This window comes from Lagenorhynchus albirostris, chromosome 11, assembly GCF_949774975.1.
Source record: "Lagenorhynchus albirostris chromosome 11, mLagAlb1.1, whole genome shotgun sequence".
Taxonomy (NCBI): domain Eukaryota; kingdom Metazoa; phylum Chordata; class Mammalia; order Artiodactyla; family Delphinidae; genus Lagenorhynchus; species Lagenorhynchus albirostris.
In genome coordinates, this window is record NC_083105.1 from 89815606 (window position 1) to 89842799 (window position 27194).

The 27194-nt window shown below is 36.6% G+C and overlaps 1 protein-coding gene across 7 annotated transcripts in view; it reads right to left on the reverse strand.

Moving 5' to 3' along the window:
- The window catches only part of PIK3C2G (phosphatidylinositol-4-phosphate 3-kinase catalytic subunit type 2 gamma), a 360629-nt gene that overhangs the window by 132037 nt on the left and 201398 nt on the right, over window positions 1-27194 (reverse strand). For all 7 annotated transcript variants that reach the window (XM_060166784.1, XM_060166785.1, XM_060166781.1 and 4 more), the window contains 5 exons: window positions 27037-27144; window positions 21942-22034; window positions 20350-20479; window positions 16019-16155; window positions 13991-14160 (listed from right to left, as the gene is read on the reverse strand). In XM_060166784.1, the coding sequence (XP_060022767.1) occupies window positions 13991-14160; window positions 16019-16155; window positions 20350-20479; window positions 21942-22034; window positions 27037-27144 (638 nt within the window). The remainder of the gene's footprint in view (window positions 1-13990; window positions 14161-16018; window positions 16156-20349; window positions 20480-21941; window positions 22035-27036; window positions 27145-27194) is intronic.

Sequence of the window (27194 nt, forward strand, 5' to 3'; positions counted from 1 at the left end):
GAGAGTGGCACCAGGGTATGGGGTTGTTAGTTTTTATAGGGGTGGGTAATTTCATAGGCTAATGAATGGGAAGAGTATTCCAGCTATTTCAGGAATGGGCGGGGATTTCCAGGAATTGGGCCACCGCTCACTTTTTGATCCTTATGGTCAATCTTGGAACTGTCATGGCGCCTGTGGGTGTGTCATTTAGCTTGCTGATGTGTTACAATGAGCGTATACTGAGGTTCAAGGTCTAGTAGAAATCTACTTCTCTGCCATCTTGGACCCATTTGGTTCTAATCAGTTTATGTGATGTTCTTGGGCTATGTCATTCTTTCAAAGGTTGTGTCCTGCCCCCTTTCCTCCTGTTTCAGTAGAGCTGGAAATCTCACTAATTGAACTTAGTTAACCAGACCTTTCAGAAGTGTGTATATTCAAATCAGAAAGCCACAACTCAGGTATTTTGTAGCTCATCTGGGGCAGTGGAATCTAATTGCTGGCAAAGTATTTTGATGAAAATAAGTAAGCTACCTCTGTCTGGCTGTGGTTTTTAAATTTTATTGTGTGATCCATGCTACCACTAAATGTCTGGAGGAGAAGCTGATGTAATAATTTCCCCACTTAGCTTTATATTCATTCATTCATTCATTCATTCATTCAAGAAAATTTATTGAGCACCTAGACACTGAGGAATTTCTTAAGAATCAAGTCCAAATTTTAAAATTTTTGCTCAAAATCCTTTTATATTTGGCCTACATTGACTTATCTAGCCTGTATGCTATGAATTTACTTTACAGCCCTTTACTTTGGCCAAGCTGGGAGCACAGATGTTGAAAACATGAGATACAGCATGGGTTCTAATCCTGGACCTGCTGTATCTCAGTTTCCTCATCTCTGAAATGGACAAGCAATACCTAACCTAGCTCTTCAAATTGCTGTGAGGATTAACTAAGAACATATACACAAAGGCCTGACACAGAGAGGACTACACACTTGTGAATGGCTATATGAGGTTCTATGCAGAGGGCACAGACTGCAGGCCTGCCAGCCAGGCTTCAAATCATGTTCTACCACTTAGTAGTTCTGCAACCCTCAGCAAGTTACTTATCCTCTGTGTGCCTCAATCTCTTCCTCTGTAAAATGGGGATAAGAGCACTTGACTACTGGGATTGCTGAGAGGATTAGATGAGTTAAAGCATGTAAAAGTACTTAGAACATAGCCTGGCACATAGTAAACACTCAATAAATTTTAAATACTCTAACTAGTCCCCAAACTAATAAAAATGTTCTAGAGCTGAACCTAGTTGAAGCTAAATCTCCTTTTCTCTTCAAAAATGCCATCTGTAGAATCCCATCTTTCCTTCAAAGTTTAATTTACTCCCAGCTCTTCCATGTAACCTCTTTGGTTGCATAAGCCCTTAAGTGGACCTTTGAATTTGGTAGCATTTTTTACATATCACTCACCCACAGAGTCATCACTACTGCTAACATTTTAGTGAGTTTTAGCAATATCCTAGACTTCCATAATCAGAATAAAATCTTAATTTTGTATATAAAAGTTTTCCAATTCTTTTTTCTTACTCTCTATACTGTTGTATATTTGCTATGTTGAATGAAACTTTTGAAATAATTTTGAAAGAGCACTAAATTTTACAACTTCCTGAAATTTTCTTTTCTAACTTAATAGATACGCTTTTCTTTTCAATAGAGAAAAGTATGTTTGATCAAAGTGATTTCTCTCGGAAAGTTTTTGTAGTTATGCTTAAGTTCATGTGATAACACATTTCCTTCTTCCACGGTAACCACCATTATAAATCAGATGAAGAAACATTATAGCAGAGAGTCAAATACACAAAGGAAACATATCCGTTAGAGAAAATATAAACTAATAATAATACTGAAGAACCCAAGTTTAGCTGTGTTTCAATTATTACCATAGTTTAAAATGCTGCATCTTTTCTGTATGATTTGCATGGCTCACTTCTGAGCAATTTTAAAAAATAACTCAGACTTAGACTAAAACTTTTCTAGAAATGGAAAGAAGCCTCACGTGTGAAACAGAATCCTATCCCATCCCTAGAGGCTGTAAGAGCTGCAGCTGGTACGTGATTTATCAATCTACTCAAATGTGAACCTAATCCTAGGTTACAGAATTAGGGTACTGGAGCCTGTGTCTGAAGTTTAAGTAGGACTTATAAACCTGAGATATAAATTGGCTGTGGCAAGAGGGAAGATTGGAAACGATTTGGTCTCTTAGAATCTATACTGTGTTGCATTCTGAATAAAATGTTGAAAATCTCTCACTTATAGCTGTGCAAATAAACGAGAAATTTCTTGTTGTGACTATCCTACCTTTTTTTTTTGTTGTTTCCAGATAAGTGGTCTTACTATTACCTGCCTAAGTCCTAACTATTCATGCTTCTGTACATTTTACCTGTATAGTTTCCCACTTCTGGATATCTTTTCTATTTCTCTCTCTCTCACCTGATGTCGTCATACTAAGGGATCAGGATAAAAATTTTTTTCTTTTAAGAATTCTTCTTCTTTTTTTTTAATCCCAAAGGCTATGCATTTATTCCTTTCTAAATGGTATATAATTTCATTTTAGGACAAGTAAGTATGTGTTTGCATTAATGAATATATGAAATGACAAAATTATTGAAATGGAGAACAAATTAGTAGTTGCCAGGGGTTAAGGATAGAGGGGGATCGGGGGGTGAGAGGGAAGTGGGGTAACATGAAGCATCCTAGGGGTGATGAAGCTGTTCTGTATCTGGATAGTATCAATATTAATAAGCTGGTCATGATATTGTACTGTAATTTTATAAGATCTTACCAAAGGGCACATGGGATCTCTTTGTATTACATCTTAAAACTGCATGTGAATCTACAATTATCTCAAAATAAAATGTTTAATTAAAGTTTGTATAAGATATCTGGAAATAAATATTGATAGAAGCCTTGGATGTAACTGATACCAGTTTGCTGGACACAGTACAGTGAGAAGAGAAAAGGACTAAGATAAATCTTCAGGAATCTGACATCTAGTGGCTTGGTAGAAGGGAATCATCCTGCATTGAACACTGAGTAGGGGAGAAAAACTAGAGGGTGATGATGCATCATAGAAGGCAAGCAAAGAGTGTATTTTGAAGAAGAAATAGTCAACACTGTTGAAATCTGCTGCTAAATTAGGTAAAATGAGGAATAAATATTGTTGGGTTTAGCATTATGGTCATCATTGATTTTATCAAGTAATGAAGAATAAAGCCAGATTGAAGCGGTTATGGAATAGGAGGTAAGAAAAGGAGACCAGGAGTTTAGAACCTCCTTCAGGAAATTTGGGAAGGTGAGCAAAATGGCATAGAAACTAATTTTTTGGGGCAAGGTTAAACTGTGGAGCAATAAGCATATTTCACAGAATTATTTAAAAGAGAGATGAGGGAATTCCCTGGTGGTCCAGTGGTTAGGACTTGGAGCTTTCACTGCTGTGGCCCAGGTTCAATCCCTGGTCAGAGAACTAAGATCCCACAAGCCACACAGTGTGGCTAATAAATAAATAAATAAATGGGAGAGGAACGCAAGGAAAAATGAATTATTGATAGCATAATGTATGTAAGAAGATGGGAGGGAAATGGTTCCAAAGCACAGATGGAGGTATTGGCTTTAGAAATGAAAGACTAATCTTCTATTATCACAAGAAAGAAGTTTATATGCAGATGTAAGTTTGTGAGTTTTGTACTGAGTACAAAAGCAGGCTCTGTTCTATTTCTTTTTATTTTTCCCCAAAAAAGTAGGAGGTGTGGTTGTCTGTCTAAAATAAGTAGTGGTAGGGAGGGTGGGAGGGAGGGAGACGTAAGAGGGAAGGGATATGGGAACATATGTGTATGTATAACTGATTCACTTTGTTATAAAGCAGAAACTAACACACCATTGTAAAGCAATTATACCCCAATAAAGATGTTAAAAAAATAAAAAATAAAATAAGTAGTAGTAAATAATGGGTTGGAGAGATCTGAGGTTTACCCTGTGAGGATAAGTATTGTGGGATTGCTGGGCCATGAGGATGGTCCATTTGAAACTGAGGACAACATCTGCCCTGTTGTGTCAATGCTTTCTTGCAGTGCTAGGCTGCTCAGCGCCACTAGCCCTCACAGTGGAGACTGCCCTATTCTGAAATACATTATTAAGGTAATGGACCAAGCATGCTAACTGTAATGGATGAGCTCTGAAATAGCAGAAGTGCTGTATCCTTAAAATGAGCATTATTTCATTTATTGAACTATTCCTTAAACAAATATGTACATACTTGAAAAATGAATGATGTTTGATTTTAAAGTATCGAGCACATAAGCTATTTGAGGACATAATTATTCACAGAAGCAACTTCCTTATATGTGAATTATGCAGTCTAAATAGTACCACTGGGCTTCATCCCAACAGTTCAGGGTGGTCTTTGGCCATACTAAGTTCAACAAAACAGTCCCTGGCGAGCTGAAAACTGGAGTCACATCCCATGAGCATTTAACTTCTATTAGATTAATGATTCCTATTAGACGTATTTTTTTAATGTAAGAAAAAATTTAAAAGAGAGTGAGCAATTGTGCCTGATTCTTCAGTCATAAAAGAGCATATTGCCCATAGATGGGAGAGTGGCCCTGCTATTGTTAACACCTGGTTTTAATGTTTGAATGCCTCCCATCATGCAATCATCTTGCAACACATTTGATTACAGTTGTTAAAGACATGAATTTAATATATATCATGGCCATAAATGCGGATAACTATGTCATCTGGTACTAACTAAAGAAACAGCCATCTTTCCCAATGCTGGAGAGGAAACAGTGTGTTGGAATTACTGAGAAATGGAATTACCAGATTCCTACATGGCACCTTCCCAAAGTGGACTATAACAATGTAGACTTCTGTCTTATTTTGTGATTCATAAATTAGAGAAAATAACAGTAGCTACTGCAAAGAGTTACTGTGAGGATTAATTAAGCTAATGTATATCAAGTATTGATAAGGCTTTAAAGGGTAATTTTGACTTTTCCTTTTAGAATCTGATCCCATATACTGGATGACACAGCACCACACTAAGGAGCACTGCTTTCTGCCACTCCCGGTGATATTTCACCACAATCTGAGAAAAGCTATGTGTTTCAGTATTGGTGATGTAGGCAGGGGATATGGAGAGAGGACTGGAAAGACAGAGAACTCAAGCAAGGATGCATGATAGAATCTGTCTTCTGTGCTCTGTGAACATACTTATTTCTTCCTTTTATAGGATAGTTCATCTAATATTTACTCGAGCAATGGATAAAGCCTGTAAATGGACACATACAAATCGCCATTGAAAGTCTCGAGGGCTGAATATGTATTTGTACCCTGATCTGAAATGTGGGACTCAGTAATGAGGCACATTTTATGTTTATTATTGAAATTATTATTAATTTCATGAATTAAAAATGTTTTGTCCCCAGGAAATATCATAGTAACATTAAAATATATTGTTTTAAAGATTTCTAAAAGCTGCAGACTCCCATCATAGTGAATGGTGATATTAGCATACAAATAAATGACTACAGAGTACATTGGGCAACGTTTAAGCCTACACTTTTCCTGATATCACAAATGACCTGCATTTCAGAGAGCACATTTTGCTGTCCAATGGAAAGAACACAAGTCTCTTGTCTCATATCCATGAGTTAATTGAGAAGGCAGTTTTGGAATCTCCATTGGATAGGATAGAACCTTGTATAATTAGACAACACAAGAAACCTCCTATGTGCAATATAATAAGAACATAAGGGTGCATGTACTATTACAAAAAGAACACTTAACACCCTGTAAGAGCTCCAAGCTCTCAGCAATTATTAACTAAGGAGACCCTCACCAATAATCTCTTAAGTGTAAAACATGTTTTTTCCCTGGTCTAGCCTCTTTTATAAATACACTGTGGGTCCTAAGTTAGACTCTGGGAGGTCCCTGATCTTTAACTGCTTAATAACTTTAGATACTGACTCTGGAGTTCCTCCCAGGCTCAGGTACACTATCTCTCTTATTTGAAGAGGGTAGTTAAAACAACTACCTCTTCACAAGGCCTACTTTCCTAAGTCTGATATTTTGGGTGTGAGTTTAGAGTAGATCAGGATTTTATGAGAATGGCAACAGAATGGTCAGCTCCTCCAAATTCCCATGTTTCCCCCTCCTTGAGCTTGAGTTCAAGGGAAAGTGCACAGTTATGCTTTGCATGGAATTCCAGTGTATGCTTGGATCAGAAATTAGTCTGGATATAGGGAAAAGATTATTAATGCTATAATGCTTGGGTGACAATGAATGGTAGTATCGCATTTTAAATACGATAAGGTTTTAAAATCAGGTTGAAGGTGTAAATCAAGAATAGCCCAAGTTAACTCTGAAAACATTTAAATCACTCTTAAAGTTACCATATGCATGATCAATATTTATGTATAAAGCTTGAAATGGACCTTTTATCTCTTACTAAGTTTAATATCAGGAGTGTCTCCCCCAGCACAGAAGCAGGTACTGTTTCTTCATTTGGGTACCAGAAGAAGTTCTAATACTAGGTTCATGTTTAGGAGATATCTGTAGTCTTTCTTCAAAAACTAGACTCAGACTCAGGGCTATGAGATGCTTATATTGACAGGCACATTGTACCTTAGACCAGCTAAGGAGTCAGCACTCATGTCTGCCATCTTAAGCATGCTTTGTTCTCATTGGGTGCAGGAAAGCAGAATCCTTACACTATTTAAATTGTTTTCTCTCTCCCCTTCCCTCTTTCTCTCTCTTTGTTCCCTTTGTGTCACAAACTTTTCTTCCTTTCTCAAGCACCCTTCACTCTTTTCATCTGAAAATCTGCAAGTCTCTTTTTGAAGAAAACTCATGGTTGGGTGGTTGGGTTTTTTAATTAGAGAAACTGTTTTTTTTTTTACTTATAATGGGAGAGAGGTAAATATAAAGGAAGTTACTCAAAAGAAAGCAGGTGATAAAGCATAATGGAATGATAAATTGAAGTAGAAGAGGGAAAAACAAGAGCAAGAAGATGGGAATGACAAAATAAACTTCATTTCTTGAAATAGTGAGAGTGCTTTGGAAAATCCAAAGCCCTATTCAAATGCTAGGAGTAGTTTGCCTGAGATTGACTTTGTGACTGGAGAAGGCCTTTGTGAAAATTACAGTGTACCAAATTTTTTTTTCAGTTATTTCGCTGTGGTAAAATACATATAACATAAAACGTACCATCTTAAACCATTGTTAAGTGTACAGTTCAGTGGTATTAAATATATTCATAATGTTGTGCAACCATCACCACCATTCACCTCCACAATTCTTTTCATCTCTTAACACTGAAATTCTATACCCATTAAACAATAACTCCCCATTCCCCCCTCGCCAAGGCTCCTGGTCACCGCCACCTTAGTTTCTGTATCTCTGTAGCTATGATTTGGACTACTCTAAGTACATCATGTAAGTGGAATCATACAGTCATTTGTCTTTTTGAGGCTGCCTTATTTTGTGTAATGTCCTTAGAATTCAACCATGCTGTGGCATGTGTCAGAATTATTCCTTTTAAGAATGAATAATAGTCTATGGCATGTATACTCCATATTCTGCTTATCCATTCATCCATTGATGAACATTTGGACTGCTTCCACATTTTAGTTATTGTGAATAATGCTGTTATAAACATGGTTGTACAAATATCTCTTTGATACTCTGCTTTCAATTCCTTTGGGTATATTCCCAGAAGCAGAATTGCTGGATCATATGGTAATTCCATTTTTAATTTTTTGAGTAACAGCCATACTGTTTTCCACAGTAGCTGTACTATTTTATATTCCCACTGACATTGCACAGGGGTTCCAATTTCTCCACATCCTTGTCAAAACTTATTTTCTGTTTTTTGATACTAGCCATCCTAAATGGTTATGAGGTAGTATGCATCAAATTTTGAGTCTCATCCACCAGACTCCCACATGTAAAGTGACCAGCAGGTAAAACAATCCCTTGGTAAATTTCCAGTTAGAATAACAGAATATGGCAAATTCTTAATAATTTTATCTTCAGAAAAACTGCTGCTTCTCAGGTCAAGAAAAGTAAATTGTATGGCATTTTTGTAGTGATCCTTCAATTAACCAAAATTGAGCTTCTGCTAAATGTCAGGCACTAGCTAGGCGCTTATGATACAAAGATGTTCTTATGGTACTCACAGCTGGAAAGGTATTAGATAGTGTGTTTTTCTTCTAGAAAGTTCAGATGAAATTGAAACCTGCTTTGAGTTAAAGGAACCAGAGTGTTTCTTAATAAACAGTCTTGTGAAAACAGACCAGTGAAACATCTAATTTCAAAGAACACTAAGGTAGTAATTAAAGCATGTGGGAGATCATTAATACCTATATGGCATTTGGATTACTATGAATATTGTACTAAACCAGAATGACTGGAGTAAGACAAAAATTAATCTTTTAATCTGCTAAGGGAGTTTTTTCCCAAAGATGGTTAAATTGGGGATATTTAGAATATAAATAATATAATACTCAAATTAGAACTTAAACATTAAACATTTTTAAATTAGTGGTAATTAAATATGGAAGACAGTGTCAAAACGATTATAGATACAGATAATTTTTATGACTAATATTGAGATGAAAATTCTGAGATCAATTATATTAGGTGATTGTTGATCTGTTGGGGTAAAACTTGAAAATCGGGTATAAATCATGTTGTTAAAAAGACAGATATATTTTTTTTTAGATATATATTTTGATCACCCAGGTGTATATATTTTAATAGGAAAAGGACAGAGTTTGACAGAATTCTGGAATGATTTTTCATCTGTTTTAAATGGATTTATGTCCTAGAGTGTGGTGGTAAATATTTAATAACCAGCTCACTTACTTTTTTTAGGAAAAAAAAAAGCTCTGATTTGTGACATTTGCCAATTTCCATGGTGTATATTCTCCCACCATGGCTGATTTCAGGCCACCAGTGGAATGTCATTGAATGTGGAGTTGAGAAAGAATACACATCACAGGCTCTCCCAAGCCAGTGTAAGCCAGCTCCAGCACACCTCTGCTCATGTCTAAAATTACATCAGAAGTCAAACGTGACTTGGTAAAAAACATTACAATCCAAATAAACCTAACAGTGCAATCTAATCTATCAGTCAACAAACTTCAAAGTCAGAGAAGTTCAATTTATAAATATAAAAAGTACCAAAAAAATACTTTAAAAAGTATGAAAAAAGTACTTTAAAAAGTATCAAAATAAGATATTTAGATAACTTTGAACAAAAAGAAACAATAATTACCTAAAGATGCAATCTCATTTCTTGTCACTTCATTTGGAATACTTACATTATAATTAATTCCAACAAACATTTATAGAGCCTTTACTCAGTGCTAGGAACTCATCCAAGCATTTTATGTATATCAATTAATTTAATCTTCAAAACAAATCTGTTTTTTATAAAAGATTAAACTGAAGCATACAGAGCCATTTGTTTAAGGTCACATCATTAGTAAATGATAGTAAGGGATTAAAAGAAAAAAGCATAGTCTATCTCCAGGGTACCTGCCTTTAACTATTGCTCATACAGCCTCTAAAATTATCTAGAAATAAGGCTGCAAGAAAGACTTCATGCAAGTCTGGCATTACAAAGTGAAAGACTATACAGATTGGAAATATAGTCTGAAAAAATAAAAGTATGAAACAATGAGTTAGGAGAACAATAAACATCACCAATAAAGGCCTTCCTTAATTTCTCCTCCTCTGTAAAAGAAAGTCACCATCAAGAAATTACTGAGTGGAAATTTAGAGTTTATTACAATAATATCTTTTATGCAATGAAAAAATTACTATATGGAAATCATTGTTACAGGGGAACTTTGAGTGAAAAATTGTGGATGTATAATTTGTTAACCACTTTAATTTGAATCTCTGTAAGAGAAAATAAAGAAGTGAAGATAATAATTAGGCAATACTTCAAAAGAAAAACCAACTGGTTTCAGAAAGTTGGTGAAATTTCTCATTGTTTTCATTGTAGGGATTAGCCATTTTTTTCCCCAGAATCATTAAGTAATGCTGGGGCTGAACTGTCCTGTGATTTAATCTGCTGGTGTAAATCCTCTTCATCTAATCTCATAATTAAAACCAATAAGGAAGAACTTCTTGTTTCTATACAAGATGTGAAATCCTTCAAATTCATAACTGAGATGTAATTTTTTTTCTTTCTTCAAAGTTAGAAAGTTAGAGCTTCAGATTTGGTCTAAGCATGAAGATGGGCTTTCCAGATTTCTGGAAAACTGAATTAAGAGCAGTGGTTCAGGGAAACCTGAGCAAAGACTCCTAATGAGAGTGTTGCTGGGAAGACTCCACATAATTCAAAAATCAGGACAGCCCAATGTTTATAAACATGTCTTAAACAGGACCACACGGATGATTAGTGTAAGATGTTCTGGAATGATGATGCAAGCATGAGTACAAAAGGGCAATGACCCAGCAAGAAATCCCTTTATTTCTCAAGATCTTCCTTGTAAGGAGAATATCACTTCATTGCTGCTTCCTCTTAAGGAAACCAAGGGAAAATCTCTCCCCAGATACACTGCATTTGCTTTCGCTTTGTTGGCCTGCTAATTTCCATTCTTAAGTTCTGTATCCTTGGCTAAGGGTTAAATCTTATTAGAGAGGGATTTTATGTTATGTATGTGATTTCTTTTTGTCAACCCCAAACTTATCCACAACTGGAAACTGTATTTATGTGAGGCTGAGCAATTTTACTTATTATGAAGTAAAATCAGTTAATGTATGTTAGTGACACTTTGTAAACCATAAAAAGTCGCACAAATACTTTCCTTCCCCATGTTTTTAAGGAGTAGACAATAGGAGAAACACATGTGTCTGGGATACATATGCTCTTTACTCCCTGCGGGTGCTGCATTTTATGTTAAGGAGTATGATCCTGGCTTATTGCTGTTTATTACTGGGGCATTTATATGGCCTTGCTAGGTTATGGGAGAGCAGGATAGTCATAGGGCATGATTTACAAACCTGGCTTTGTATATTAAGGAGTGTTTATTAATATATCTAGTATGTGTACAGAAGAAGCTAGGTGGAGCTGGCTTTTCTCTAGAGATAAGTTTTATATGTAATAAGTGTAGTACAAATAAGAATGTTCATTTATCCTAGGGGGATTCAGAGGCCTGATTTATGAGACCTTTGTCCACCTAGCAACAAAGAAGAACAACCGGTGGACCTAGGATGGAAGATAGCAGTTGCCTAATGAATCAACAATCAAATGAACCCCAGAAACAACTGAAAGAGACTTTGAAGAAAATTATTAGATGCTGCCTATAATTCAAAATATATAGTGAGTAATAGGGAGTAGACATAGTTCAGTTTAACCATTAAAGAAACTCAGGGCAGAAGTATCAGTATCAAGAAAGAAATCCAAGGAGACATTGCCAATGAGTCTTACATAGCCATTGGTGGAGATAGAATCCTGCAAACAATAATCCAAATGGGTAATAACGCTGCAGTTGGCCTCCTTAGCTGGTGCTCAATAATCAATAATCTCAAGGGAAGACAGGGCCAACTTCATTTTCTTTCATCCAATTAATAATTATTGAAAGGTTGAAGGCTGACCTGTGAATAGTTTATTGGCTGACTAATTCAGCAAACAATATTAAGAACCTACTATAAGTGAGGCTCTGTGCTGGGCACATTTTCAGGACCTCCATAACGGTTGCATAAGATAGATTTAAATTGCTGCACTTCAGAAGTAGCAGTAGCTGCTGCAACATCAACAAACAAACAATTGGGCTCCATCTTTTCTACAGACCTTGGTGCATATCTCTATTATAGCACTTACTATATTGTTTAGTAACTTGTTCTTTACTTTGTAAGTTTCCCCAACTGAAACTTTTTCTGTAGAGCTGGAATATCTTTATGCATCTTTTAACCACCCCCATGGTCAACACAGATGCTGGTCGAATAAATGAATAAGGGGGTTAACCCGAATTCTCAGTGGACAATACAGCAAAATAAATAAAAATGTTACAGTTTTAATCTAATCTTTAAATTTCTAGGAAAGAGTGGATTTAGGGAAAGTGTTAAATGAGTAAATTATGCAATATGCTCATATATGTTAATTAACATTTGTCCTTTATACCAGGTATCTCTCCTCTGTGATGTTCTAATTGTCTATACCTCTATCTCTGCCCTCACCACATTCTGGAGTAATTATTTATGTGTCTGTCTTCCCAGTATTTTAAAGAAAGAGTAAGCCCCACTGAGGTGGTAAATGTGTATTATTCATCTTTGTATCCCCAAGGTTTATCACAGTGCTTGGCACACAGACCATCCTCAACAGATGTGTAAGGAATGAATGAATATGTGGTGACTCTTCCTGAGCTTATTCATTATAGAAGGCAATGTACTGAGAATAATAAAAAGTGAGACAATTCCATTTGTATGCCTCCACAAAATAGAAGCTATCAGTTTATAAGAATTAAACCTTATTATGTAGTTTATATTGGCATTTTAATACCAGATTATGACCATCTAGTGAAAATTCATCTTGTTATATTGTAGGAGACTTTTATTTCCTCTTTTGAAAAGCTATTTTTAGCTAAAAGTGACTGATTAGTCTTTGGAATGGTCTGATCCCATTTCTACTTTAATATGAAGTATCCTTTTTTGGAGCAAGGGACTTTTAGTCTTAGATTTCTGGTTCCCTTACCCCCAGCTCAAATAAAATAAAACAAAAACCTATTCAACCACCAGTCTTTTCCTTTTCAGTAAATGATGTAATTGTTTGCTAAGAACAAAAATCCAGGAGTCATCCTTGAATATTTTCCTTTCTTCTACTTATCGGGCCCATTTTCCCAGCCCATTAATGACTGCCAATGCCAATCAATTAGCAGGTCCTGTGGTTCAGATTCCAAAATATATTCTGAATCTGTCAGTTTTTGCCACTTCTTTACCATTAAGGTCTTGCCTTAACTATTGCAATAGCCTTCTAACTGGTCTCATTACTTGACAGGACAGCAGCCGAGAGCTTTGAAATCCACTGAAATCCATCAATGGTTTGCTTCTGAACGTAAAGTAAAAGCCAACCTCTGCACCATGTCCTCAGTGCCCTACTTGATCTGGCCTCCACCAAACCCTTTATCTTTCCGTCCTACTACCCGTCCCTCTTTATTGCACCTCCAGGCCCCAGGCTTTCTTGCTGTCACTGGAACATGCCTGCTTAGTCCATACTCATGGCTGTTATTTTTGCTGTTCTCTCTTCCTGGAATACTCTTCTCATGGATCTCCACAAGGTGATTACTCACTATACAGCTCTCATTTCTTTAAGGAGGCCTCTTTAAAAGAGCATCCCTGCCCCTGTTAATTTCTATCCCATTTCTCTGCTTTAGTTTCTTAGTAAGAAATGAAACTCCTCATTTCCTCGTGTTATCTTTTTTAATGTCTATCATCCCTACTAGAAAGAGATCAGGGTTTGTATCTGCTTTGTTGTATCCCCAGAGTCTTGAATGGTAGATGCTTACTAAATATTTTTGGAATAATTCAAGCCTAATTTAGTGCAGGAAGTGTGCTCATTTTACATGTAGACCAGGCTGGTGATTGTTATGGGCAATATACCAGATGTATTGAGACCACGAACTCAGGCCTCGTTGTCCATTCAAGGCTTATAAGAAAATGAACATATCAGATTTCGTACAATTCAGACTGGAGCAGTATTAATATCCTGTGGGAGAAGGCCAATTTAGTGTACTAACAACTTGAGGAAACCTAATTTGTTCCATTAACAGTCTATCGAAAAAAATCTTTCCTTCAATGTTATTAGATACATAATCATGTTTACATTATCTTGGGGAATTTGAGAGATGGGGAACAAGTCATCTGCTGGGTTTCTACGCCATTACATGTTATATATCACTCCGGGAGATTGCTTAATTACATTAATAAACATTATTTGAGCACTGACCTTTTTATCCCTCCAAATGTTTGTGCATGGCCCAGGAATTTTCCAAAGTCAATATGAAACATGTGGCCTGACTTTGTCAGCATGATATTGTCATTGTGACGGTCACAGACTCCCAGGATGAACGTTACCACACACCAGCCAGCACAGGAATAGAAAAAGTTCCTCAAGGCCTAATCGGTTGAAAAATAATAACACACACAAAAAATGAGCAAACACAGAGGTAATGGTAAAAGTACGATAAAAAGCAAAATTCTCTAATCAAGAACCAATTTTACATCTCAGCTGAGTGGATATGATTAAATGGTTGTTTCTTGATATGCTACAGAAGAACATGAAGCAATCTGTTCTTTAGCCTAATGAGTGTTTTTGTTGAAATGGGAGAAAATAACTTTCATTCAGTTAAAACTAATTTTCAGTTTATTAAAGAGGATTCTTAGTGTTATTTTTTAATGTCGCAAAGGTACAATAGTGGATAGCTTTTTTCAAGATAAAAGAAGAAGGAACAATATGGTCCAGTATTGCCTATTCCCATAGAAATTTAAAATATTAATTTTTGAATATCTGAAATTTTTAACACAGAAAAAACTACATTGAGATATCTGTAACACTTTATGTTTATCCTACAAATATGTCATCCAGTTAATGCCCCAAAAGGTTTTGGTACAGTATATACCAGTGAACGCTTGTGCGGGTAGAAGCAGATTCCACTAAGTTAGTTGTGGCTTATGTCTCTTTAATGGACAGAGGTTTCTTGCCAAAATTACTCTTTTTTCAAAAAAACTGTCTCCTGGGTATTCATCGTTTTGATCGATGATGCAACGATGAGTGTAAGCACAAGTAACTGGCTGAGCCACAGGTATGGGCCTCCTCAGCTAGCGAGTGGAAGACCACGTGGCTGGACTACATGCCAGGACACCTTATTTCCAGGTATCCCAGGTGCCTGAGAAAGTCTTTAATCTGTCTGTCTAGACTTTCTCTACTTATAAAGTGAAGATAATAAAATATGTCCTTCACATGGTGGTTAAGAACATCAAATGTACATGGAAACACCCCAAACAATATAACTCCAGGGGTTTGTGCCTAACTCAAGTTACAATTTGGGGAATGGCTAAAAAATAGATTTCTAGATAATCTCATCTAATTCCCTGTTACTTGGCCTCCAAAACCTGTAGTTTGCTCTATTCCAATCTCACAGAAGTCTGGAGTAGATGAACTCTTGGATCTCTCTTTCATGGCCCAGGTCAGCTAGGGTGACCAAACCTTCCAGTTTGCCCAGGACTGAGGAGTTTCCTAGAATGAGGGATGTTTAGTGCTCAGGACAGTTCTGAGCAAATCTAATGCTGGCCCATATTGCATCCTTGTGTGAATTAGCATAAAGGTGCCCCTGCCTCTGGGGCAGCTGTACCAGTTCATGCCTTGGCAAGTGAAACAAGGCCTGGCTCCAGCCAACTCATCCCCTAATCTGGGAGCCCTGGTAGAGGGTGGAACCTGTACAATTGTAGACTGCAGGCTAGATGCCAAGGTAAAGTGGGAAAAATGTTGGGAGTCAAATGGAATAGTATACATTTTGTAAAGTTCTGAGATACAAAAAAATAAAAACTCTATTAGGTATTCCGCAAACACTGAAAGAATGAGGCATGAAAAAATAGAACTTGGAAGAAGAAATACATTGCAATGGAAGGAGGGAGATTTATAGAAAGTATAGGTTGTGTACAAATAGGCACAGGTAACATGAAGGAGGTAGTTTTCAGGAGCATCATCTCAGGTGAGATTGCTGTAAGGGAAGCCGCTGAGCAAAGAGAGTCTTTATTGATAGCCCAGAATTCCACCCAGAGGGAAAACCAGACACAGAAATTGTTATCTAGGTAATATACCATTTAAACTGTGTCATTATTACTATGCTGATGAATGAATGAATCAGACCTCAAGATGTACTTAATTTACTTTTTCATAAATCAGAATATCTAATGAGCCAGAGTATATCCTTATTTAAGTACATTATTTAAAATTTGCTGCAGAAGGACAAACCTTTTCATAATCCACCTTTAAATGGTTGTGCTGACTGAACCATTTTTTGATTGTATTTTCTTTCAGTGGTCCTATCAGTCCAGAATGGCGATGGATTTTCGCGAGGGTTATAGCATCGGGCACCATCTGCACCAATCCTGGTTGATAAAAAAGAGATTATGGAAATACTTCTTTCTTTACAGGATGAGGGATACTTAGGAAAGGCATCTTGATATAGGTAACAACATCAATACTTGCCAGCACTACTCGGATTACCCTTTTTATTTCCCAACCTTCTTCTCTGAAGGAGTTTTACCTAGATGGTATTGCTTCTAATTTTTCCTAAATCCTAGGGAGCGATGAGGCTACTTGTGTTTGGATCAGATGTATCAGAGCTGCTTTAATATTTTTTCTAGAACTACAGTAGAGAGCAAATCTAGATGGTCTCCCAGCGACCCCACTGAGTCAATAGAGCAGTGAATTAATTAACATATGGCTTGTGCATTCATTTACAGTTTAAGGGAGGACATTCAAACTTGTGTAACAAGCATATTTATAACGTAAGTGAATCAAATACAACCTCCGTGACAAATATTTCAAATATATTATAAAAATCAATGTTCAGGTTAATAAAAGCTTCACTGTTCAACGTTTCATTTCTAGGAGTGAACAGAGTAACTCTGCAGTGAACATGTACAGAACCACCTGCTTCTTCCTTCTCAGTCTGCATTAAAGTGAAACTATGATAATCTTTTTAAGGGAGCATATATTGATTGAACTTCAATAGGAGCTTTGCCCCACTAGCCATGCATCCATCAAGGCTTCTTTTCATTGTGTTCCTAAGGTTATTGGAATGTAAATATTTTCAAGCCTTCTGATTTTTATTCTGCACAGAACAGCAATTTAAACCCAGTATTTAAAATTCTCCCAGGACTAATATCCACAAAACAACCTGTAATGCACAGTTCTATAAATAAAGTCATTGAAAGAAATTAAAGTCTGGAATTTCTGATTTCCACAATCTTGACAACTGCAAGAGTTGAAAACACAAATGCCCAAAGGAACCAGGGACATAAATGGAACTATATGAAAAGAGAGAAGATAAAGTTTTAAAAATTGACTATTTCATGGTCTACCTTAAAAATATTCAAATTAAACAACAAACAAGAAGATCACTGTAATGGTAAGCAAAACATTTCTCAGTGCTGGATTTGGCCAGTGGCAGCTGGTTGCAGGCTTAATCTCTCTCTCTCTCTCTCTCTCTCTCTCTCTCTCTCTCTCTCTCTCTTCAGCCTTAATCTCTTAATATCCAATAGCCCAGCCCAGCCCAATCATGACCGTTAGGCATCTATTGATACATTGCCTTATTAGAAAGAAACAAACATGGAAAGTGGGAATTGAATGCTGCAAAAATAACCTATTAAAATCTATTTGTTAAAAACAAAAAGAAAAAAGGAGATGTAACATCCCAGAGATAAATCCTGGGCATATCTTTAATATCATAACACTTCTCCCTTCTCCCCCAACAGTATTCAGCTCTTGTGCTAGTTTTCTTGTGCTTATTAAGTGAGATAGCAAATGTAAAGCGCTGCATTTAACAGTAATATAATAACTCTAAAAAGAGTAATATAATTCTACTTTCTAATCCTGAATTTTTCCCTCATTTTTCCAGTTCCTCCATTTAACACTTCCTAACACAAAACGACCTTCTACCTGGTTCCTGCATGCCTCATTGCCACCTTGCATCTGACCATGCCCCAAATTAGGACTTAGATTACTGCACCCTTTAGATAGGGTGCTGTAGCAATGTCAGTTACTCCTCAGACCACATTTGTCTTCAGGGAGTTAATCATTGCTAAATCCCAAGCCATTTGTCATATCTTTCATTGTTGACTACCCAGAAAACTTTGCACCTAATTTATAACAATCATGATGGCTAAATTCTGCTCATTAATTAAAACCATAAATTACATTTCATACATTTTAAGCTAGTATGTATCACACACTTTTTAAATACTTCTAGCATAATTCTGTGCACAGTAATATGTGTGGCTCCATTCCCATAGCTCTCTAATGCAGATTCCTCAAAATTTAATGCCCATATGTATTACTTGGGGATCTTGTTAAAATGTAGGTTCTGATTTAGTAGGGTGGGAGTAGGGTCTGAGATTCTGAGTTTCTAACAAGCTCCCAGGTGATGTCAATGCTCCTGGTCCACAGGTCATACTTTAAGTAGCAAGGTTCTTAGGGACAAAACTTTTCAAGATGGTATCACACAAGGCACTGGTTCTCAAAAAGGTGTGCATGAGAAACTCCAGAGCAGCTTTTTGCAATCACTGAGACTTGAGCCTCAGTCCCCCACCCTCCGTCCCCTCCCCAACCCTCCCCAGTGAAGAGCCTGATATAGCATCCTGCTTGGGTCCTAGATATAGCTGCTCCAACTCTCCGAAGTAATTTTTATGTCCATCAAATCTGGAGCAAATTTAGAGCAATGAAATAAATCCTAAAGAATTTTTATCTGCTCTGATAATCTCTCCCAAAGTTCCTACAACATCATATACAAAGTAGTCATAAGAATTATAGTCAACAATAATGTTGATAAAGCCATGTAAACTTGTGGCCTGGAGTATACTCTCCTTAAGGGCAGCAGCCCTGTTTAGGTCATTTTAATATTCCCTATCTTACTTTGTGACATTTCTTGAGGGATGTCAACAGTAGATATGCAATAAGCCTTGGAACCTGATTAAAAATGGAAACTAATCTCTTAAAAGAAGACATTTGCTTTAATGATCTCCATTTTTCTTGAAGAAGTATCTTTCCAGTACAATCTTACAACCAAAGAAATTGTTGGTAAGATAGCGGGAAAGAATAATTTGTCTGTCTTGTGACATCTGTAACTTTGGGCAAGTCTAGAGTTATTTCTGCTGGATTATTTTATTAACTTTAAAAGTCTTAGCCTCCATTACTTCCTATGATTATAAACAGAGAAATGAGTAGATGGAATTGAAGAATTCCACTGAGGCTGGTGTTGTATTCAATTTCTGAAGAAAAAGTAATCCACGTGACACCAAAAAGCTCAGCTTGCTTCATCTAAGGTTTATTCTTACCCTTTAAACATATTAGGATATGAAAGAATTAGGTCATTTACGTGAGAAAAGGGAGAGAAAAACTCAAGGAATAATGATCTCAGAGTAGCAGTAATAAAAGACTTTTAGGAACTAGAACTTTAGAAGGAGTTCAGGAGTGGGATACTTGGCATGGAAACAAGGGCCCTGTTATCAGAATCAAAGTAATTGGGCAGTATGGCTTTTAACAGTAGTCCTGAAGTATCCAATTGCAAGTTAAGCTAAGTAGGAGGTGCTTCCATGCTTAGTTTCCAAAATCTTGAGTCACAGTTGACTGGGGTACTGAGCCTCGCAGTGGGACCTCAGGAACTAGAGGGCCAGGCAATGACAGTTTCTCTTTTGAGATGATGGGTTTAAACTGTAGTTCTGTCTGAATTAAAAAAGAAAAAAAAAAAAAAAAGACAACATAGTTCTAGGTCCCCTTTCCAGTTCTATGGTATTTTTATCCCTTTGTTTATGCAGATGCATCTGCTATAATTCATACTAATTAATTTAATGAAATGCTAAGTGGCAATGGCCCCATGTAAAAAAAGTTATATGATATCCTAGAAATTATTTCTTCAATTCAGCATGATTGTAATTAAGTACAACTTTTACCTCTGATGTTTGAGTAATTATTAGGGTGGATTATTTTCATTGAAAATGTGTATAAATGTAATTATATTTCCATATTAGTGGCCTGGCTTTTATTAAGGAAGAGAAATGCTAAAAGTATGCTCTAAGTTTGCATGAATGGTCATCTTTGACTGTTGATATTACACTTTACTCAAAAGTCTTTTAGAAATTGAATGCATGTTTATAATGTATTTAGAATTTTCAGAACTCCTTTAAGCATTTGCAACTTTGTAAATTTTGTGTTAATAGGCAACAATTGTATTTTTTGAATGAGTAGACTTTTCTATTATCAGCTTAGAAAGAGAGAAACAAATATGAGTTAATCATTAATGTAACTAACCCTTAAGGACACACAAAAGGATATTACAGTTAACATTTGAGTTGTCAAGAGTCCTAATTAATATCTAGAAGGACATTATGCTTTACATAAATCATTTTGGCTTATTGTTTTTGAAAATAATTCTTTGTAAAAAAGAAGAATGACCAGGTTTAGTTCTTTGGATTTTAAAATTTGTAATCTAAAATGAAAGCTGTGGCAACTCTGGGGGCATATTACTGATGAATGCGTGAGATAAATAATGTAAGTCAAACAGCTTTCTAATCTATACCGACCTTGGCCTTTTCCTGTGGATAGACATCTATAAATGATCATTTGCATATCCAGGCCCTCCTGCAGCCAAATATTGTCCATCACACGAATAATCTGCAGGACAAGCATATCCTGACGAAGATCATCTCCAGCCTGTTAAAAACAAAATTATAGACTCCGGGTTTCTCCTTGAATTCTATTAAAGGCTTTCAAATATGGTATATGTGATTTCCTTCCTTGAATAATTTTCCAGCCTGACTTAGGGTGGTTTCAATTGTTTTATTAGCACTAAGAATACCTTGTGTTTCTGATAGAAGATCAAAGAAAATGAGAACTTCCTTTTAAATGATTACAGAAGCTTTAGCCATTAAATTAGAAGCTGCTTGGAATGTTGTTCCCTGATAATAATCTTTCAATTTATTATCCATGTGCAATGTCTTAACCTCAAAGTCTGGTGAAGAGAGGTTGGACGAATGTTTATGCAAATTTCAAACTCAGCCAAGTGAAATCTCTAAGGGAAACATTATTTGATGTACCATAAATTCATGCACTGATATACAGTTAGACGACCAAGAGCTTCTTGACTGGGAGTATAAATAGCACACATAGAATTCATCAGACTTTGAATCATTGACTTCTCTTGTTATGAAGGCAGTTAAGAAGTTTTCAGAGTAAACAGCCTTTGATAATAATAAGAAATGATAAAGGAGTGTTTTTCTAGCATAGGTGAAGGACATGGAATATGTCCAAAGGGGAAGGACAGTTCTATGCTTTTAACTAATAAGAGGCTTGGTTTTGAAAATGCTTTCTAAATTATATGCAGAAGACTATGCCAAGATGAGATTTTGTGTTCTTCTTTTTTCTTCACCAAAAATGCAGTGCCGGGGGAACATTAATGCTTGAGGTTTACACAGATCACAGCAAAAGTATAGGTATGTTAATCATTATTTTCAAAACTAGTCAGAATCTAACAAAAATTCCACTCTGTAACCTTGTTGTCTGGTTTGGCTGAATAACTTATCAAATTTAACTGAACGACTGGCAAATGCTTATTTTTACTTACAGCTCCTTTTTCTGTCCCTTTTTCCTACTTGACTTTTACTCTTGTCCTTTTACTCTATTGTCCCATGGGATGCATGACAAAGACTGATATGGCCCTTATTTATATTTTATTTAAAAAGAAGACAACAACCCAAATTACTAAAATAAGCAAGTGCTTACAGATAAGAATTTTATGCTAAATCGTGTCATTTGAGTTTCAGCTAATTTTGATTCGAACTTAGTATCTAGACCAAAGGAAGACTCTCCCCCTAGGAACTTTACCACAATTTTGCTTTCTGTATTACTCAAAAATGATTGCATTATTTCATTTATTAAAACATACCTCCCGGAGTTTTGCACTGAAGATTCATTGGCTTTGAGCCAGTAATGTTTGATTTATTGCCAATCGTAGTTTGGCATGTACTATAATTCTGTAAAAATGCAGAATCAAAAATAACTGGAATCTTCTGTGCTGCTGCCAGAGGAAAAGAGCTATAATAACTTCTTTTTGTGAGTAATAAATCAATAGTTCTACCAATGGAATCAATTTGATGTTTCAGGAGGGCTACTGTACCTTAAAAATGACGCTGATGTTTTTGCCCATTGGATTAGCATTAATGAAAGTAATCTTCAATGGCAAAGCATTAGATGTGAAATATGAACATGCCTATGGGACAAAAAGAAGAGAAAAATGGTGAGCAAAACAAAGCAAAAAGAACAGTTTCCTTGCAATCATGGCCCCTTGCAGAATTTGTTATATGAGCAAATGTAACACATATGAATAATTCTCACACTTTGGAACAAAGAAACATATTTCTTAAAAAAAAGACTTTAGTCTACCAACCAAAGTCTTTATTTGTAAACTAAAAATGCCAGCTTTTCGGCAGGTTGTAAATCTTCAACTACATTTTTTTCTCACTAAACAGTGATAATGTTTAGGGAGTTTAAATAAACTAAGTAGTATGTAGGTATTGTGCTTATGCTAGTTAGTTAATATCTAAAAGATGAAATCACTATTTAAAAAAATATATTTCCTTTTCATTCTTTCTGCCCTGCAGCATACTTTAAGGAAACATGCATATAGAATTAACAAAGACCTGAGTTCAAATTTGGACTCTGTAACTTATCAGCTGTAAGACCTTGGACAAGTTACTTAAATGTTTGTATCCCAGTGTAAAACAGGGATAAAACTCTTACCTCACACATTTTTGTAATAGGTATATGAGCTAATGGATATAAAATACCTTTTACAGTGTCTGACACTAATCGGGTACTTCAAAAAGATTAATGCATTCTTTTTCACTTTTTGCTAATGAACATTTTCTTATCTTTACAAGTAACAGTACAACATATATTTCCTATTCTCGTTTCTTTCAATTATACTTTACATTTCTATTTTCAGTTTTATGATATCGACTACTGTCCATTATTTTCCTTTTATGTGCTTACAACTGTTTGAGTGTTAAAAGGCTATATGTCTTTAGGTTATTAGAGAGTTCATGTTGACAGCAAAAATTATTAAATCAATACTAAAGAAAGCAAAAGGACTCGATACTTTCAATTCATCAACTTAGTAAAATATGACATCAATATATTTTGAAGGATCAGTTTGAATATCATTATTTCTGATAAGTCTGAAATCAGTAGAAGTTGAGAGGAAAGGATCTATTTCTTAATCTGTCAACATAAATCTAACCTAATCCCTAAGCAAACAGAAACCCTTGTTTACTGAATCAATTTGAGTTTTATAGTAAAAGGATGAGGCTGCTTGTTAAGTAATGAATTCCTGCTGCAAGAATCAGTCAATCAGGGGACATATGACCTTCTGTCATGGTATTGAATTAGGAAACCCTGTATTAGGCCAGAGTTTAGATCAGTGGTTTTCAAATTCTCCTCATTCAATTCTGGGGGCTGGGGTGGGAGAGTGATGATCTCTTTGAGGTATGCCAAGTCCAGGGAAGAGACAAAGGGCTAAGAAAGGCTGAGGGCGAGGTTTAGCCCCTCTTCTCAATTATATCACTCAGCTATATTGCTTTCATTGCTTAATATTTTGGTTTTCACATGCAGTATATTTTTTGAGAGTCATGGCAAAAATACTATACATTTGACAGCTAGTATGCACAAAGCATTAACTATATGCTAATAGAAAGAGACACCATATCCACCTCTCATAGAGCCTGCAAAAGTTGGTATGAATGTATACACGCATGCATTTCACAGCTGAATGAAGAAGCATTTGAAGAAGAGAGTCTTTCAGAGATGAGCTGAATTTGAAGATTGTGAAAGACATAGATTGGCAAACAGGTAAATGAAAAGGTTTGCTAGGTAGAAAAAGGTAAACAAGGACACCTTAGATTAGAGTAGAAGTTAAAAGTGGATTGGGGGCTTCCCTGGTGGCGCAGTGGTTGAGAGTCCACCTGCCGATGCAGGGGACAGGGGTTCGTGCCCCGGTCTGGGAAGATCCCACATGCCGCAAAGCGGCTAGGCCCGTGAGCCATGGCCGCTGGGCCTGCGCGTCCGGAGCCTGTGCTCCCGCATCGGGAGAGGCCACAACAGTGAGAGGCCCGCGTACCGCAAAAAAAAAAAAAAAAAAAAAAAAAAGTGGATTGGGATGGCCATAACCAAGAGATAGGAAAGAATGAATCAAAGTCTTGGAAGATATTTTATGTAAATGGTGAGATAAAAGATCTGGAATAGAGAAAGGAAGACAAGAAAAGCTAGAATGGAGAAAGGAAGATAGAAACTCTGGTCTTGAAAAGTGAAAATTAGTGAAATAGACTTAAAACAGTTTTTAAAAAGGAAAAGATACCTATTAGTAAATGAAATGTCTGGTCTTTACTTTCCCAGGAGGGGAGAAGGATTGCATTCAGTTATTCCCACTCTCTCATATGATCTACCCCTTAGTGAAACAGGAAATGGTCCATTGTGATTAGTGGTTCCAAGGAGAGACAGGGGTGAGAATTCTTCTTATAAAGAAAGTTTAACCAAACCTAAGACCTTTGCTCTCTGTCTTGGAGACCCATGCTCTAAAGAATGGATTGAGCCAGGCCTGAGTACTTCTCCCTAGTGTAGTTTACTGATGGTGATTAAAATAGAATGCTGACTATACATGCAGGCTTTCCTACACTCACTACATTCATGGGACTTCTCTCCAGAGTGAACTCTGATGCACAATAAGCTCAGTAATAACTTTCCCCAAATCACTGCATTTATCAGGTTTCTCCCCAGATGGGCTCTATGATGTACTGTAAGCTTGGTGCTATAAACAAAGACCTTACCATACTCACTACTACATTCATAGGACTTCTAACCAGTGTGAATTCTCTGATATGTAATGAGGTATGAGTTTTGACTGCATATTTTCCACATTTATACGGCTTTTGCTTGTGTGAAGTCTGTGATATAAAATAAGACATTTACTAGACTGAACATTTTGCCATGCCGCATTCAAAAGGCTTTTCTCTGGTATGAATTTGCTCATAGTCAACTAGTTGAGAGATCTGACTGAAGGTTTTTCTACACTGCCAACATGTATGTGCTTGTTCCCTGGCATGGAGGATCCAGTGTCAAACAAGACATATACTCTGACTGAAGGCCTTACTACATTCCTTACTGCCGTAAGGCTTCTCCCCAGTGTGAACTCTCTGATGGTCAGTAAGGTCTCTAACAGAACAGAGAGCGTTCCCACACTCACTTGAACATGACGTTTCTCACTTGTGTGAAGTGTCTGACGCTGGAAAACGGTTCTACTCTGCATGAAGGCCTCACACTCGTTACACTCAGAAGGCCCCTCCCCAGTACAGGCTACCTGATGAGCAATGAGCAGGGAACGCAGAGTGAAGGCTTTAACACATTCGTCACCTTGATGAGGTTTCTCCCAGTAATGGAGTCTCTGGTATTTATTGAGATGGGAGGAGTGATGACAAGTCTTCCCACACTCTCACATTCATAGGGTTTGTACCCTCAGTGGGTTCTCAGATGAACCACTGGCTGAGGGGTTTGTCTGAAGGTCTTACTACACTCATTACACTCCCAGAGGTTCTTTCCAGTATGGATCCTCTGATGGCCAACCAGATGTGGACTCTGACTAGAACTCTGCTGCATTTACCGCACCTTCCTATGTGATGTATGTCCCTTCAGACCTCCTCGTTGTTCAGCAGGACTGGAGGACAGACTAACATGTTCTGCAGGTGAGAGAGCATCACCCTCCACATCCGCCCTGCTCACTGCTGTACACACAGGCACAGCTGACCAGAGCAAGTGGGACAAAGAGGTGGCTCTACTTGGGCACTTCCCAGCCTCAGGGGAAGTGCCGATGGCTGCAGGTTGCTGTAGGGAAGGAGTGTGGTCCCAGGCACAGCACTATGGGTGATGACTCCTGAACTGGTGATGCCCCTGGCATGGCCTGCTCACCTGGACACTCAGAGCAACGATTCCCTAGAGCTGGTGCCCCACATCACCAAGGCCTGCACAAGCCACAACGCATACGTAATTTTCACCAAGGCCTGCACAAGCCACAATGCGTATGTAATTTTAATTGAAAACAATCTTTCTATTCCTTAAACAACAATGACAAACCAAGAAAGCAGAAGTAAAAAATAACATCTGGACTCAATGAACTATTGATATATTGTTCTTTCTATATTAAGATACTCTGTGTTTTTGAAATGTTTCCATGTATCTTTAAAGCATCAATCAGTGCATACTGCTAATGACTAAAAGGTCACGCAATTTTTTTAAATCAGTGATGATTTGGATTTTAGCCCAGATAGACATATCTCAGCTTATAAAATTGATGCCTTATTTTGTTATTATTCAAAATACCTCTATGCAGCATATTTGGAAAATTTGTAGGGTGTCTTTGCAGCAGCAAAATTGTAAAGGTGACAGTATTAAGCTTCTAGTAAAACTTTTTCTATTCATACTAATGGTCTGATTTTTCTCCTAATTATTAAATTTGTTTTTCTTGACTGTATTCCGACTTTAGTGAAGTAACACTTATTGTGCTTGCATGAGAGTTTAACCTCTTCATTTTAAAATCTCACTTATCAATCCTCTTTATTAGAGTCTTCTACTCTTGGACTTTTGAGAAGGAATATAATAAAGCTCATGGAGAAAGAATGATTCTAAGTCAGAGAAGGGTGGCTGATAGAGACTTAGGAAGAGAAGGAGTTTGTGAGTACAACGCCAGGAAGGGCTTTCCAGGCATGAGTAAAATCACAAACATATCATATGGCACAGTGACTCATAAGCATCAATGAATTTTAAATTGAATCAAAACTGAGATGTTATAGCTAATGATATACTAGTGTCCTAGGCATGGGCATGTACATAATCTAAATAAGCATGAAATTAAACCAGCCTGCATGGGGTCGCAAAATCAACCATTGTGAATAAGTCAATTCAGTCAGAAGTGTCTTCATTTTTTTCCACTGAACTTTGGTTAGTGTGTTTCTAAACCAATGAAATATCTGATAAGGTTAATGTGATACCAACTGGTCACAGTGCATCAAATAGAGCACACACAGTTTGGATGGGACTCAATTACATTTTTCTTAAATAATTGCAATGATAATTTATAAATTGTTTTTGCCATTTCAAAAACATCCAATGAACTAAACAATTCAAAATAAAAATACTCAACTTATCTACTGAATATGTTGACTTACATCTCCATCAATTCCCTTTATGCATAGGGCAGGGTTCAGAGGAAGGTGACAGGTATTTGTACACTGAAAGAATTCTTCTAGTCTGCCAAGTTCTTTCTTCAGTACCTCCTGTGAAAAATCATTAGAAGAAGCATCTTCAAAACTGAAAAGAACTGGAC